This window comes from Canis lupus, chromosome 3, assembly GCF_003254725.2.
Source record: "Canis lupus dingo isolate Sandy chromosome 3, ASM325472v2, whole genome shotgun sequence".
NCBI lineage: Eukaryota > Metazoa > Chordata > Mammalia > Carnivora > Canidae > Canis > Canis lupus.
The window spans coordinates 30,223,846-30,240,000 of record NC_064245.1 but is presented as its reverse complement, the minus strand read 5'-3'; the positions used below and the strand labels follow the sequence as shown (position 1 = coordinate 30,240,000).

The 16,155-nt window shown below is 39.9% G+C and overlaps 1 protein-coding gene across 1 annotated transcript in view; it reads left to right on the top strand.

Annotated features, from left to right (window-relative positions):
• The window catches only part of SV2C (synaptic vesicle glycoprotein 2C), a 207,706-nt gene that overhangs the window by 102,860 nt on the left and 88,691 nt on the right, over window positions 1-16,155 (top strand). The window contains exons 3-4 of the mRNA XM_049108368.1: window positions 563-743; window positions 14,926-15,077. Of these exons, the coding sequence (XP_048964325.1) occupies window positions 563-743; window positions 14,926-15,077 (333 nt within the window). The remainder of the gene's footprint in view (window positions 1-562; window positions 744-14,925; window positions 15,078-16,155) is intronic.

Below are 16,155 nucleotides of genomic sequence, written 5' to 3'. Positions count from 1 at the left end.
CTAAACCCGCCTTCCCTAGCTTCCCTTTGCTTCCCAAGGAAGGGCCAGGGCTTTTAGAAGACACTAGAGAGAAAGAACCTGTGGAATCCTCTAGAGAGTCCCTAGGAGTCCAGCCTTGGCCTAGTCATCTGCTATAGGCAGAGATTTGAAACAAGCTGGGGGATCTGTTTTGACCAGGGAGCCCTTGACTCAGTCTCCCATCTTGTCACGTGGCCTTGTCATGTGCTAAGCTGGGCATTTGGACCGAAAGCAACATGCGCATGAGTCAAACTCCAGGATTGTCCTGTGTGGAGACTCCTTGTGCCTGCCCACCGTGTACCATTCTCATGAACTTAAAAAGAATGTCACTGTTTTGTCTTTTTGCCTTTATCATTGGTCATGACAGCTAAAGGTGACCCACGGAGCTTATTTTCCAACTTGAAAGGTGATTCGTATATATTGAGGAATGTATTTTTCCCCCACGCAAAATGCTGAAATGTATTTAGTCTCTTATTCATTTGTTCTTACATGTGTCATTTACTCCCAGTCTCTAATATGTTTCTTTGTCTCCTGTGTGTTGCAGGCAGCATAGTGTACCTGGGGATGATGGCAGGGGCTTTCTTCTGGGGAGGACTGGCGGACAAAATAGGAAGAAAGCAGTCTCTTCTGATTTGCATGTCTATCAACGGATTCTTCGCCTTCCTCTCTTCGTTTGTCCAAGGTTATGGGTTCTTTCTCTTCTGTCGTTTACTTTCTGGATTCGGGTAAGGTTTTTTTCCTTCATATTTCACAGTAATGTATTTATTCTTCATGACTGTCCATGTTCTTCTCCACTCTAGAGGACCTCACTCCTGAGAAATTACCTCTTAACACACTTCTTCCCCTACCTTCATGTTGGCCTTAGAAACTGCAATGCTGGCTCTTAGAGATAAAATTATCCAGAAGACGGAACACACGTCTGTATTCTTGGGGCTGATTCTTGCAGTATTATACTTCTAGGAAATGGGTTTTATTTTAAGTGGAATCTTGTTTCTATGGCAGAAGGCATTCATAAATGTATTTTTCTTCTGAAAATTTAATTTAAGCAAGAAATAGCCCTAGTCCTACCTATTATGGGCTAGTAAAGGTTCAAACTATCCAAGCTTGCTCTTAAATCCAGGATGAGTGTGTCTCAAGAAATGTTATTTTATTGATCTATGTTGACAACATATTTAACTTGGTAGGAAGCCTACTTCTTGAGATGTAATATGTTCTTTTTTGTAAGTTCCTGATTTTTGTTGAATTAACAGAAGTTGTGCCATTGGCCATGTAAATGGAATAGTACCATACTCCCCTCCCCCTTATCTACAGGGGATGTATTCCAAAACCCCCAGTTGATGCCTGAAACTGTAGATAGTACCGAGCCCTATATAAACTACGCTTTTTCCTATGTATACATACCTATGAAAAAGTTTGATTTATAAATTAGGCACAGTAAGATATCAACAATAACTAATAATAAAATAGGACAATTATAAAAATATAATGTAATGAAAGTTATGTGAGTGCGGTCTCTCTCAAAATATCCTACTGTACTATACTCACTCCTTGTGATGATGGGTGATGATAAAATGCTTATGTGATGAGATGACATGAGATGAATGACATAGGCATAGTGACGTAGTGTTAGGTTATTACTGACCTTCTGATATTGACTTAGAAGGAGGATCATCTGCTTCTGGACCACAATTGACAGGAGAGAATTGAAACCACAGGAACTGAAACTCGGGAAAGCAGAACTGCAGAAAACAGAGGACTGCTGTATATAGCCAATGCTATAGTCATTGTCTGCAAAGAGCTTGAAGCACCTGTTACTATACTAAATGAATCCATCGCTGAGGAAAATCCAATAGCTTAATTAGGAGAGTTCAAGATACTCTGCTTTGATAAGGAAAAAATTAGTAAAAATATAAAATTTGTGTTTGAGAACTTTCTTTTCATTAGAGATGTTCTTTCTGAGGTATCATGAGATGAATCTATAGGAATAATATAACATAAAAGTAAATACATAAAGAAAGGAAAGGAAACAATCCTGGGTTATGAATTTGAGAAGCATATCAGGTGTGATTGCTGAGAGTGGTATTCACATAGCAAAACACAGTTTTGCCAGAAGGAAAGGTCAGAGAACTACAACATGCCTTCCTTAATTATATGTGGTAGTACTTTTTTTTTAATTTTTATTTATTTATGATAATCACACACACACACACACACACAGAGAGAGAGAGAGAGAGAGGCAGAGACACAGGCAGAGGGAGAAGCAGGCTCCATGCACCGGGAGCCCGACGTGGGACTCGATCCCGGGTCTCCAGGATCGCGCCCTGGGCCAAAGGCAGGCGCTAAACCGCTGCACCACCTAGGGATCCCTGTGGTAGTACTTTAAAATCAGAACTAAGGTTAAAGGGAATCTAAGGCATCGTGGAGAAAGACTGTATAGTCTGATTACTTTAAGGGTACAAAGATTCCCGCATGCAAACTAATGGATCACTTTTATAATTCATTCAAAACATTTTTTGAAGGATGCCTGGGTGGCTCAGCTGTTGAGCGTCTGCCTTCGGCCCAGGGCCTGATCCCAGGATTTGGGATCGAGTCCTGCATCAGGCTCCCTGTGTGGAGCCTGCTTCTCCCTCTGCCTCTCTCTCTCTGTGTCTCTCATGAATAAATAAATAAAATCTTTAAAATATATATATTTTTTGAAAACTTTATTTCATTTTATGCCACAAGATGTATGTGCATACTGAGATTGGTGGACTGTCCACAGATTTTTTTCTGATGTGCTTTCTCATCTTTTTATTATAGCCCTTCATATGGAATTCATATTCCACAAACAGTGGGCACTTGGCAAATATGTGACTGAGTCGCAGAAATCAGGAGCTTTCCTTAGAGTGGAGATATTCTAGTAGACCATTCCAATAAACCAGGAAGGTCAGAAACTTTGGGAAAATGTAAAAATACTTTTTACCTGGGGAAAAAAATGATCAAAATCAATCATTTGCTTTGTAATGAATGATGGAGAAAGGAAGCTTTCCCTTGGTGCTCAAAGGGCTGTGCGAGACTGGCGAAATACACGGGAGGTAATTTGGATCATGGATTCAAGTGGCTGCAGCAGACCTAATGCTGGGCAAATTCGGGTACCGGAGGAAGAACGTGTGTTGTTTGGGCCTCTTTGTTAAAGGACCTTCTCAGGGTCCACAGGATAAGACATTCTTGCCACCAGGAAAGGCCAAGGCTTCCTTTTGCTTTCTCTTACCTACATAATACCACTAGCCTGTCAGGAAAAGGCTAACGGCCTGAGTTCTGAGCTTTCCTGTCCTTCCATTTACAATCTTATCAAGGAAATTTCACTGATATCCACAGATTCAAAAGTACCTGACTGTGGTCAAATTCTTATGGCAGTTTTAATCACCAGTTCTGGATTGTGATGTGGTCAACCCAATTGACTACAGAGAAAAGGGCCATTATGGTGGTTGCAGGATGCTCCGAACTAATGGACTGTCTGGAAGTTAATTCAAGGGCAGGACAGAAGTGGGGACTGCCTGGCCTATTCATGATATCATCATCCTCCTCCCTGTTGCAGACAAATCATTCTTTAGCCTATACCTCAGTGATGCTGACTTCTAAATAACAGAATTTACCTGGCAAAGCACAGGCTGTTGTATTGCTAACTCAGCTAGGCTCCATAAATCGTGATAGCAGAGGTTAATGCGCTGTGCCTTTGCCAAGTTGGCACAGGATTGAGAGTCCAGAAATCCCAGTCCACCTTACCCGTGCCCTTTACTGGGGACCCTGGGAGAGTCATTCAGGCTTTCCAGGCTGATTCTTCTTTTGTTTTTTGTTTTGTTTTTATTTTTATTTATTTTTGTTTTATTTTATTTTAGCATAATATACTCTAGTTCCATCCATGTCATTTCAAATGGCAATATTTCATTTTTCATGGCTGAGTAATACTCCATTGTATGTATATACCACATCTTCCTTATCCATTCATAAATAGATGGATATTTGGGCTCTTTCCATAATTTGGCTGTTGTTGATGCTATAAACATTGGGGTGCATGTGTCCCTTTGAATCACTATTTTTGTATCCTTTGGGTAAATACCCAGTAGTGCAGTTGCTGGGTCATAGGATAGCTCTATTTCTAACTTTTTGAGGAAGCTCCATACTATTTTCCAGAGTAGCTGCACCAGTTCCCATCAACAGTGTAAGACGGTTCCCCTTTCTCTGCACCCTCACCAACATCTGTTGTTTGATTTTAGTCATTCTGACTGGTGTAAGGTGGTATTTCATTGTGGTTTGGACTTGTATTTCCCTGATGATGGGTGATGTTGAGGATTTTTTCATGTGTCTGTTAGCCTGATTCTTCTTTTGTGAGAAGAAATGAAGATTCCCTTGGCTTGGGGTGGGGCTGAATGGGATCCCTGGCAGCAAAACAACCAGAGTTTTGTGGGATCCAGCCCCTGAGGGGGCCTGAGAAATGAAGTTATTAAGGAAAACAAAGAAAGTTATCTTTCTTTCTCCTCAGCTGAGTTTGCAGGCATGTCACCTGTATATAACATGTGAGCCACTACCTCCTTGATAGAGGGCTTTTCTCTAGAGTTCCATTTGGACACCCTGTCTCTGAATCTCTGCGTCATCTCAGTGAAGACTCTGCTTTCTCCAGAGATCTTGTTTTTTTCTGCTTTAGTTAGGAGCTCCATCTGATCAGGTTTTAAATTAAGTAAAACTAAATGACCAAGGAAATAAAGCTTCAGAGTGTTGGGATTTTTCTGTCGCGGGCCTCTGGTGCTCAGAGCCATCAATGCTCCATGTGTTTCTTAGGAGTGTTGCTCTTGCTGTCTTTTCTGCTTCCAAGGTTCTTCTCTCAGAGACCTTGGAGTTCAGGGTCTCAGAGAGGCCCATCCTGAGACCTGCCCTCCCTGCAAATAGTTGCCTTTCATGTGTTTATTCCTCTCCTTCTCCAGATAGCAAATTCCAAGAGGCTGGGGCTTGTCAGCTCAAAGCAAGGCAGGTTTGGTTACCACAAAGAACACAAGTCCTGCCAGTGGTGGAGTTTGGCATTGGCCAGTTGATCGTGGTGTTGCCACAAGTGAAATAGGTAGTTTGCTAAAGTCTTCTTGATCTGTAGAAGCAGAAATTCTAGGTCAAGTGAATGAAAGTTTAACTTGAATCATAAAAAGTCATGAGGCCCATGAAAGAGTCACGGAGCATCAGTGAATTCCCAGACCTGAGCCAGTTTGCAGATCCAGAACACCTCAAATGAAGGGGAGACTGGGTCACTTGAAGAAAGACCCCAGTACACTACTGAGACTATATACCATTAATATTCCACTCAACCTTCCCCCAAGGGATTTATATCCTTTTACTAGGGTAGCAATGCTTTCCCTGAGGGGAAAGGAGTCAAACAGACTCTGGGGGGCTTACCAGGCACTGGCTCTGAACTGACACCAATTCCAGGAGACCCAAGATGTCACTGAGGTCCACCCATGTAGGAGTTCATGGAGGTTGGGTGATTATAGAGTTGTAGCTCACACCTATCTCAAAGTGGGTCCGATGGGCCCCTGAATCCATCCTGTGATTATTTCCCAGTTCCAGAATGCATAATTGGAGTAGATATGGTTACTGATAGACTCTTCATGTTCTACCAGTTTCACACGCTAGGAATTTTAGAGGAGGAAGAGAATTTCTGGGTCACAGGCAGAGCCTTCATTTTGCAGATTAAGGTTCAGTGATGGATCCAGGAAGACACAGCTAGGATGTAAGTCAAAACTGAGTCCTTTTGAGCTAGCAACTCTGCATGCAAGTAAATTGCATTCTGAATCCAGGGTTGAGATGCCTTTGTGTCAGTTTTACTGCAAATGCCACAGGTTTCCAGCTGTTCTGTCTTGTTTCATTGCTGAAGCGTCCTTAGCAGCGCTGTGCCATATTCCTGTTTTCTGCATATAAGGGAGACTGCGAAGGAGGGCTTCATTTAGCCTGAGGTCTACCTGGGTTTATGGTTCCATTGCCTCTAAATGTGCTTTCCTCTTAATTTCCCACACCAAGCCATGAGTATATTTTGCTAGAAACATAAATATATCCAGCTGCCGTATTCTGTGGGACTTTAAATATTTATTCGGTAAATATTTTCTAAAGAATGATTTTCCAGCTGGAGACGACTGTGAGTGAGGAATAGGGGATTACCAATTATTAATCTGTTTCTCACTTTCCTAAGTGAATCTCACACCAGGGAACAGACACTTCCCTCTCCTCTTGTGTTATAGAAAATTAGAAAGATGGGAAATGGAGTTGACACCACTGATTCATTTTCATTTGCCCCAGAATTAAATTGTTTCCAGTCACTGTTAATTATGGGAATGATAATGCGTCAGATGCTGGGCAATGTCAGAGACGGGAACTTTTCACCGAGGGCCTGGCACTGCTAAGCATAAAGGTCAGGGGAAAAAAATATAACAGCAACAGAAATTAAAATGAAATTTCTATGTATCTAGGATATCATCGTGAACAAATAGTCATTTCTCCCTCTGCAGATGGAGTCTCACAAATGCATGCTTCATGGGTATTTGCCATATCCCTCTATTAACTGCGTTATACCCAGAATACCTAGGCTTTGCAGAAATGATCCCCGCTAACTGGAATTCTTCAGTGTTTTATATTTAGCATTCTTATTCCCACAACATTTTTTATAAATAAGTATGCAAAAATATTATGTCTTTCTTTTTCCTAAGTAGGATCCATGCCCACTGTGGAACCTAATGTGGGGCTTGAACTCATGACTGTGAAATCAAGACCTGAGCTGAGATCAAAAGTCAGATGCTTGACTGACTGAGCCACCCAGGTGCCCCATTATGCTTTTTATGATAGAGGCACAGATTGATTAAGTCAAATGTTGAATTGACCCTCTGGTCTTCTGAGTTTTAGTCTAACTCTGAACTATAAGGTTCTCCCTTCAAAGTAATCTTTCTTGGGCAACCGGTGACTCAGCAGTTGAGCATCTGCCTTTGGCTCAGGGTATAATCCCGGGGTCCTGGGATTGAGTCTTACATCAGACTCCCTGCATGGAGCCTGCTTCTCTCTCTGCCTATGTGTCTGCATCTTTCTTTGCACCTCTCATGAATAAATAAATTAAAAATCTTAAAAAAAAAAAACAACAAAGTAGTCTTTCTCTTAGGGTATGTTTTACTTCCTTATCATATTTGAAAAATGTAGAATCATTTCAAAATCTTCAAAACTTTAAAAATATGTTTTATCCAACACCTATATATGCTTGCCCTGAGAGATGCTAAGCACCTGATGATACTGACTCCTCTAAACCTCATGATGACCCTTTAAAGATAAAGCTATTCTTTATTCTACCTATTTAATAGATGAGGAAACTGAGGCACAGAGAGGTTAGATAACTGTTCAAGGTCACATAATAAATTCTGTAGTCATACACAGACAGCCTGGTGCCAGAACCCATGCTCAGACCACCAGGCTGTGCTATCTCAGATCCAATGAGAAGTATCTCTGATTTCACAGAGATTAATTTCAATGCCCAATACATGATAGGCACTAAAGGAACATTTTGAACAGATCAATTCAGGAAGCTTCTGACCCAGAGAATCAGGATGGATAGGTCCTCAGTATGAAAGATGAGGCAACAGACTACATTATTTTTAATCCAGAAATAATCACAAACTCAAATTGTAAACAGTAGGTCATTGTTTCCTTAGGCCTGTATTGTCCAATAGGCAGCATGCAGCTACCAAGCACTTGAAATGTAGCCAGATTGACATGTCCTATAAGTGCAAAATACCTAACACTGGTTTCAAAGATTTAGCACATACAAAAGAGTGCAAAATACCTCATTGATAATTTGTATATTGATTACATGTTAACATGACAATATTTTAATATATTGAGTTCAATGAATATGTATTAAAACTAACATCACTTAGGTTTTTTTGCGGTGTCTTAGTATCTTTTCTAGAAAATTTAAAGTTATACATGTGGCTCACAGGGTACTTCTATTAAAAGCACTATCCAAGACAATGCCTTTTATGAGATTTTCCAACAGAAAGGTTGACCTTTGGGGCACCCTTTATTTCCCAGTATGCCCTTTGCCAAAGGTGCTGTTGATCCCAAGAGAGAAGTTACAAAGCAGAAGATCTTACAATGTATAATTGTGGAAAAATTAGCCATATGCACCCTTTAGAAAAGACTCTGTGAGCTTCTTAAGGGCAAGAACTTCTGTTCTTCATGCCTGGACTTCCAGCAACTATGATGTGCCTCGCCCAGAGTTTGGCTGGAGAGGGCGGGGATGGGAGCTAATAGATGACTAGGTAAATGGTGGGTTGGTGAAAGGGTGAGTGGAGGAATGGATAAGTACATACATACAGCACAAGGCTGGAAAAGTCTATGGGTTTTTGTCATCTTTTCTTGCAACCCGTCTTAACAACCATCTCCATCTTTACTCATGACACCATTTAGATGCTGTGGGAATGCATTTTTCCAGCTCTCCCAAGAGCTCAATTAATTTTTTTTCAAGACAGCATTAGAATCCTGATCTGTGACTATGCTTTTTTCCTGTGGCATACTGTGCTGCTGTGGATACTATAGGTTTGGGGGCTTAGGGCACCAACCTGATTGCAAACAAGGGCTAGGGAAGTTGTATTGAAGCTCTTTTCTTAGAAACACACTTTTACCCAAATGGTATATTTACATCTCAGTATTTTTAAATAGTCAAGTTTCTACCTATTATTCTATCCATTGTTTATACAATATTGGAAAATAACAACTACCCATATCAAAGAATATGATTTTTTAATCTGTGGCTTCAGACAGTGGGAAACTAAAGCTACCCAAACAACACATCCTTTTAGCACTACCACTGGGTATAGGAGATTTGCATCTTGATTTGATGATTGGTTCAGTTACCAGTAAGTATTCTTCTATTTCTGCCTTGAGTGCTCATCATGAACAAGTACCTTCTAATCAATACAGCAATATCATTTTCTGTGCCAACCCAGCCCATTCAGAGACCATTAGATCTGTGGCCTTTTGTCTAAGCCTCTGTGATCGTGTTTGCTTCTCTGAGAAGGAAGTCACTGAAAAGTTCTTCTTTGGGACTGCTACTTTAATTGTTTATTTCGGGGTCCAATTTAAAATGTAATGAATTGGTTCTGAATTGCTATGCAATTTGCCCGGCAGTTCATTGTCCTTGATTTTCTTTTTTGTTGATTCTGAGTGAGGACTAAAATGATATGTTCATGCAACTTTTTTTGTAATTGTGATTCCCAGTATAGACTACACCATTCAGTGTTCTTTTTATAAACCCATAATACCCATCTTAATAAAAGCTGTCAGAGTCAGCTCTGGGTAGACTTGGCCCTCTGCCTATTATCAGTATAGAACACGTGACTTTACAACGCACATTCAACTTCCTTCTTAATTCTGTCCTCGTATAATGCCCCACTTCCCCATGGAAATGAGAGATGGAAGATTGATGTGAAAGACTGTTTGACAATCACATGGTGAAATAAGTTCAAATGAAAGTATTCTTTGTTACATGCTTACCAGGGAATTGTAGCAGAACAGAAATACTCAGGAGATTCCTCCTCAGGACAAGAAGTCATTAGACATTCCATAATTTCTTCTCTAAACTGTCACATTTCAAGCCATTTCAAGTACAATAATTCTTTCTGTCCAAAGCCTCCCTCTTTCATTGCAGAACCCTGAATCCTTTCCTATCTTTGCCTCAATAGCCAGCATAAATCAGTACAGTGAGGTATAGGGACAAACATAATCCACCAGAGTCACCACCTGAACTGGAGTAATGAGTAATATGAGAGGTGGCTGTGAAGTTTGTGCAGATGGTAATATTTGGCCTTCTCTTTCATCCCGCTATGCTAAACAGACCTAAACTTATGTGTCTCATGTTCCCAATAGAGAAAAATTTGTGTCTGTATAGCTGACACACCCTTTGCCTTGCACAATATTCCACTTGTGAATTTGCTTTAGATTACTGAGGCGGATAAATACGTTTCATGTTATTCAGCAGACAACTATATTGAGTCATATGTAGACCTCTTGAGGTGGCCTGGTGTGTGTGTGCACGTGCACATGTGGGTGCACATACATGTAGAATGGGGCTGGAGAGTGGTCACAACTTATTCTACAGTGTGTTTTAATACATTTTTTAGTCTCTTTATATTTCTATAATTAAATTGTAAAAATGTCACATTAATATTACTGAAGAATGACTTCAACTTTGAGATTTCAGATATCTATGTTCTATTTCAGTCGTATCAATCCAGTCATTTTGAATCGGGCTGATCTTCTATCTATATAGTGTGGATTTCAGTTATTATTCCCTCTTTGACTCCTGTTACCAAATATAACTAAAATTTGACCCTTTTGACAGTTACTGAAATAGACTTAATATCTAATCCTGAGAAAAATTCTTTACAAATCCCTCTGATCTGATTGCTTCATTTATGTAAATGTTCCATCAAAAGTGAACTTGAGAAAATTTCAACAGTAGCTGACCGATCATTATAAAATGGACAATAAAAAAGTGTCCATGTTAACTGGATTCAGAGATGTATTACCTAACAGGTAATATAAAAGATAACCATTTCATGCCTTATGTTATGGATTTTTAGTATAAAACAAGTTATATTTTCCATATTAAGTCTCCATTATTAAGTTTCTCAACCTCAGCACTATTAATATTTTGGGATGGATATTCTTTGTTGTGAGGAGCTGTCTTGTGTATTTTAGGATTTTTAGCAGCATCCCCGGCCTCCACTTACTATATGCTAGTAGCACTTCCTGAGTTGTGACAGCTAAAAATGTACCCAGGCATTGCCAAATGTCTGTTGGGAGAGGAGAACACAACTGTGTTTAAGAACCACTGATACGTGGGACTTTGAGAACTGCCGTTCAAATATTTGTTATCATATCACTTCATGTATTCTCAGAAATTTTACCTTGATACAATAAAACAAATAAGGAAACATGTCCCTCACACAAAATAATGAACTATTGATGTAAAATAATAATGAGAAATTTTCTTTTTTTTTTTTTTACTAAAAATTGGGGGACAGTGTTTTCTTGTCTTCGATACTTACAGGAACTAAATCATATTATGAGACATGAAAACTTACCTAAATTGTTATTGTTGTTGATAATTATAACATTCTGCAGCACTTTTCTGAAAGGTACCAAGATATTTTAGAAGTTCTTAGAGTGCCCAAGAGGATTGCATAGTTTCTTATAATCAAAGATTTCTCTCTTTTTTTTTTGTATATTTTTTATTGGAGTTTAATTTGCCAACATATGGTATAACCCCCAGTGCTCATCCTGTCAATTCCCCCCACCTCGGCTCCCGTCACCCAGTCACCCCATCCCCCCCACCCACCTCCCCTTCCACTACCGCTGTTCATTTCCCAGTTAGGAGTCTCTCATGTTCTGTCTCCCTCTCTATTTCCCACTCATTTCCCTCCTTTCCCCTTTAATCCCTTTCACTATTTCTTATATTCCCTGAATGAATGGAACCATATCATGTTTGTCCTTCTCTGACTGACTTACTTCAGCATAATACCCTCCAGTTCTATCCACGTTGAAGCAAATGGTGGGTATTTGTCGTTTCTAATGGGATTTCAATGAACTCTTTTCACCTAGGCACCTGGTCAAGAGGTGACCATGGGAACTCAGACATAAAGTAATTTCAAGAACTCTTTGGGGGCTCTTTTGCTATCAGAACTTCCATTCCAGTACCCACGACTTCTTTTATTACACTGATCCAGAACATAAGATGTATATTTTCATTTGCAGGAGACGTTTAGGTCATTGGAACAAATTACTGCAGGGGTACCTGAGTGGATCAGTTGATTAGCCTTTGGCTCAGGTCATGATCTCAGGGTCCTGGGATGAAGCCCGTAGTCAGGGTCCCTGCTCTACGGGCAATCTGCTTCTCCCTCTGCCCCTCTTCCCACTCAGGTGCTCTCTCTGTCTCTCAAATAAATAAATAAAATCTTTAAATTAAAAAAAAAAAAGACCAACTTACTCTAGTACATTTGGAGTGGCACCTCCATCAGCAGAGAAATACAGCTCTTTTGAGGAACACTTAGTGGATGTCCAGTGGGCCAGGTAATGGGAATTCAGAGATAAATGGGATATAGTTCTCATGTTCAAGGAGCCTTCAGTCTAGTGTAAACAATGTTTAAGACCTCTGCTAGAGGATGAAACAAGTAATAGTCAATGTTATGGCATCTGTAATGTTTTTTTTTTTTTGATTTAAAGTTCATCACAGTAACACAAGGAGTAATGTTTTCCCTAAAATGGATCAACAGCCCACAATAAGACATATGAATGCTTGCATTGTTTTGTAGGTCTCTGTTTCTGAAGAGCTTTGAAAGGATTTGAATAGACTCCCCCACTCATTCTTCACTGATATTGGAGTTCTTTGCAGTCTGCTTTGCAAACAGATATTGTGAGACATCCATGCAAAAATAACCACCTTGTAAAAGAGGCATTGAATCAGAACCAGCTGGATTGCTTATATGCCCCTAAAAGTTGGTATTCTCTTATGCAACAATAATTTGTTTAAGGCCAAGTCTACAGTCTTCCACTTGCCATTTTAGCCTCCCCAGAGTACATTTATCTCAGTTCTTAGTTGCCTGGCATATCTTTCATACTATTGTGCCTTCATGAAATGTATTATAGCTCTTACATAAGGAATGTCCAGAATCCTGACAAAACATTAATTAGGATGTGAAAAGTCATTAAAAACAGGGACTTTTTTTTCTGCATTTAGAAGTGAAGGCCTTGATTAGGGATCTGGGGCTTTATGGTACCGAGAAACAGATTCTTCACATCAAATGAAAAAAGCAGTAACACTAACTGATGTATGGCACGGCCATTTTATTTCCTATTAGAATTATGTGTTGTAATAAAACCACTTTAAATTTCTTCAGAACTTTGTTGAATTTTAAAATTCAGGTAGCTGTCCATGGTTTCTGGTCCTTGAGAAGCCAAGTGGAGAGTCTGATATGGTGTGCTATAGAGCCAGTTCTGACTGCCCATCACATGCATTTGTTTCTTGTGTGGGGCTTCTGCTTGATGAACTTGGACTGGTTGGCTGCCCCTAGTGTGATGGCGCCAAATCAACATGTGCTGCATCTGAAATCACGTGGAGTCTAGGAATTTTAGGTAGAACTGCTGTTCGTGGTGCAGGGAAACAGATATAGATGCTTCAAACCACTATTTTTTCAAGACTTTGAAAAGCAGTTTTTTTTAGCAGTTCCCCCAAGAAACACATTGCAATCCAATATACATTTACATACATATTTATTTGTTTATATATAAATGTATATATAGACACACATATCTACATATATGCATATGCATATGAACTCCTTACATTATAAATGTTAGTAAAGAAGACAAAAGTTTTATGAAATCATATTTATCCTTATGACTTGAGTTGTACTTATTTCCACCTCTGTTTAATTTTTAAAATTCTGTTTATAGCTACTAGATGAATTTCATAGCCTGCAGATTAAAAAGCAATGGCCTAAAAAAAAAAAAAAAAGCAGTGGCCTAGGTGATCTGCACATATCTAGCAATAAATAACATTGTATCACTTTAAGCAGGGGCAAATGCATGAGGTGGTGCTATATTTTGACCTATCATTTGATGCAAAATGACATTATGAATCCTGCAATTCGACTGGTACATCAAGTTTGCTACAGAAAAGGCCTTTCTCTAAATTTCATTTGCTAAGGTCACTGCCAATACTTCTTTATCATATTAAAGCCTCTGCGAAGCCAGTTATTGCTAACTGGATAAATACGTATTTTACTTCTTGATATGAAATGTCAGTAGCAATTTACCTTACAGAAATCTGAACATAAAGGAATTGGCACATATTTTTAAAACTGTATTGCAAAGTGTTTTCTCTGCAACTAGTTTATGTATATTGTACATTTTTCCAAAAAATATTTAAGAATTCATATACTGTTTGGAATGATAGTAAGTAATGTTTTCTCATACTCTCCTAATTTTCGAGACAGTGGTTTTTAAGACTTGGGGATCAAGACCTATTTGAAATTTGGATGAGATCTATGGCCCAGCTCCCTAGAATGAACAAAATATTTATTCCATAGACCCTCACTGGAGAACCCTTAACCTGAATGAAAGTCACTGTTCATGTCATTTCTCCAGAACTCATCAACATCTCTCATAATTACCCTACTGGAAGAAGGCATCATGCTCCATTCTATCGGTATCAAAACCAGCAGCGCCTTATTTGATTCTACCAGTGTGCATACACATGTACTCATGAAGCAATGAGATCTACTGGGTTGAAACCAGAACAGTCTAAGAAGCAACTCCGTTGGGCCTGTGTCCATCAACACAGCAGCCAGATTGGGCTGTAGGACCAGCTGCTGCAGGGTAGCAGAGAGGAAGCACAACTGCGGACAGCCTCTCACAAGTGTTTAAAGCTCTTACCAGAGTCACCATGTCATGAGTAGGGCATACCATGGTATCTCTTCTTAAAAATGTGTAAAGTAAAATATTTACTAGATTGTACCCAATGCTGTAATTTTTGCAAATACGTAGAACATTCAACACTGAGCAGAAAACCCAACAGATTCTAAAGCAAGGTAAAACACTATAAACCACACGACTAGGGCACTACTGCCACCTTTTGGTAACATCACTTAATTGCAGGTTCTGGAGAGAGAAACTTGTATTAAAGAGAGATTATAATATTAAAGTTATGAAATGATAGAGAATATACATCCCTTGATCTGCTGAGATAGAGGGCATGTGTTGTTAGAGCTTGCTTTGGTTCTGCCCTGTGCATCTCACATAGCTGTCCTGGCTTTGATTTCATGGGTTCTCTGTACCTCTTGGCAGGATCGGGGGAGCCATTCCCACTGTGTTCCCCTACTTTGCTGAAGTGCTGGCCCGAGAGAAGCGTGGTGAGCATCTGAGCTGGCTCTGCATGTTCTGGATGATTGGTGGCATCTACGCCTCTGCCATGGCCTGGGCCATCATCCCGCATTACGGTAAGAGCCTGGCTTTACACGAGCCCGGCAGTCACCTTATTTTACTTCAGCCTCCATTCTATCCCCTTCCTGTTTGTAAATGCTGGTTTGAGAACAACACTGTCATAATCTAGTTTTTCCCTTTTGTCATATCTAAGTTTTTCCCCCTAGTACAGAAATCTGTATAAGGCAAGATTGTGCCAGTGGTCTTGTAGGAAATATTATTGCATTTTGCTGTTTTTAAAAAGTGATCACTTTCATTTGCTTTTTATGTGCTATCAACTCTGGGGTCCCCACCAAGATGGACGTGAAAGACACAGATCATAATCGGCATGTGAGGCAACATGACTTACTATTGTTTTGAGGACCATTATCCACATCAGACACACACAAGAACCTCGACTCGTCCCCTCTGGGTGCCGTCCAAAACTCGCCCCCACGCCAGCCCCCCTCCTCTGGCGGCTCAGAACAGGATTAGAGCAGCAGGAAGCCTGTCTTGGCATGGGCCCTGTGTCTGCAGAACTGAGGAGGTGATTCTGCTGTCCTTGCTGCCAGGATCCCTCCTCGGTTTCTTCTATGACTTTTTGTTCCTGCCACCTCTGAACACTTAAAGGTCTCATGTTTCTGAGCAGGAAGTATTGTCCTGCTTAGAAGCCAAAAACTTCCAGTTGCTTTACCCACAAAGAGTGAAATGCAGGGAGAGGTTCACAGAACCCAGACATCAAATTCGATATATAAGGGGAAGGGGAGAGAAGGTGGTGTGTGTGTGTGTGTGTGTGTGTGTGTGAGAGAGAGAGAGAGAGAGAGAGAGTGCGCAAGCAAACATGTTGAAGTTTGCAAATTATGAATTCTGTGTAAATTAGAACCACATGTGGACTTCAAAAACTCACTCTTTGTTCAACCTAAAATCTAATTGAATAGTCGGGGTGAAAAATTAGATTTCAAAAATTCACTTTTGGATCACTTTTTTTTTTTTTTTTCTGCTTTTGGGTTAGAACAGCAAATTTACTATAAAGCCTAGTTTTGTTAGGAAACAACCTTCAGTGAATTTGACTCGTTGCTAAAATTAAAGACAAGACGTAGACTTTAGTATTCGAAG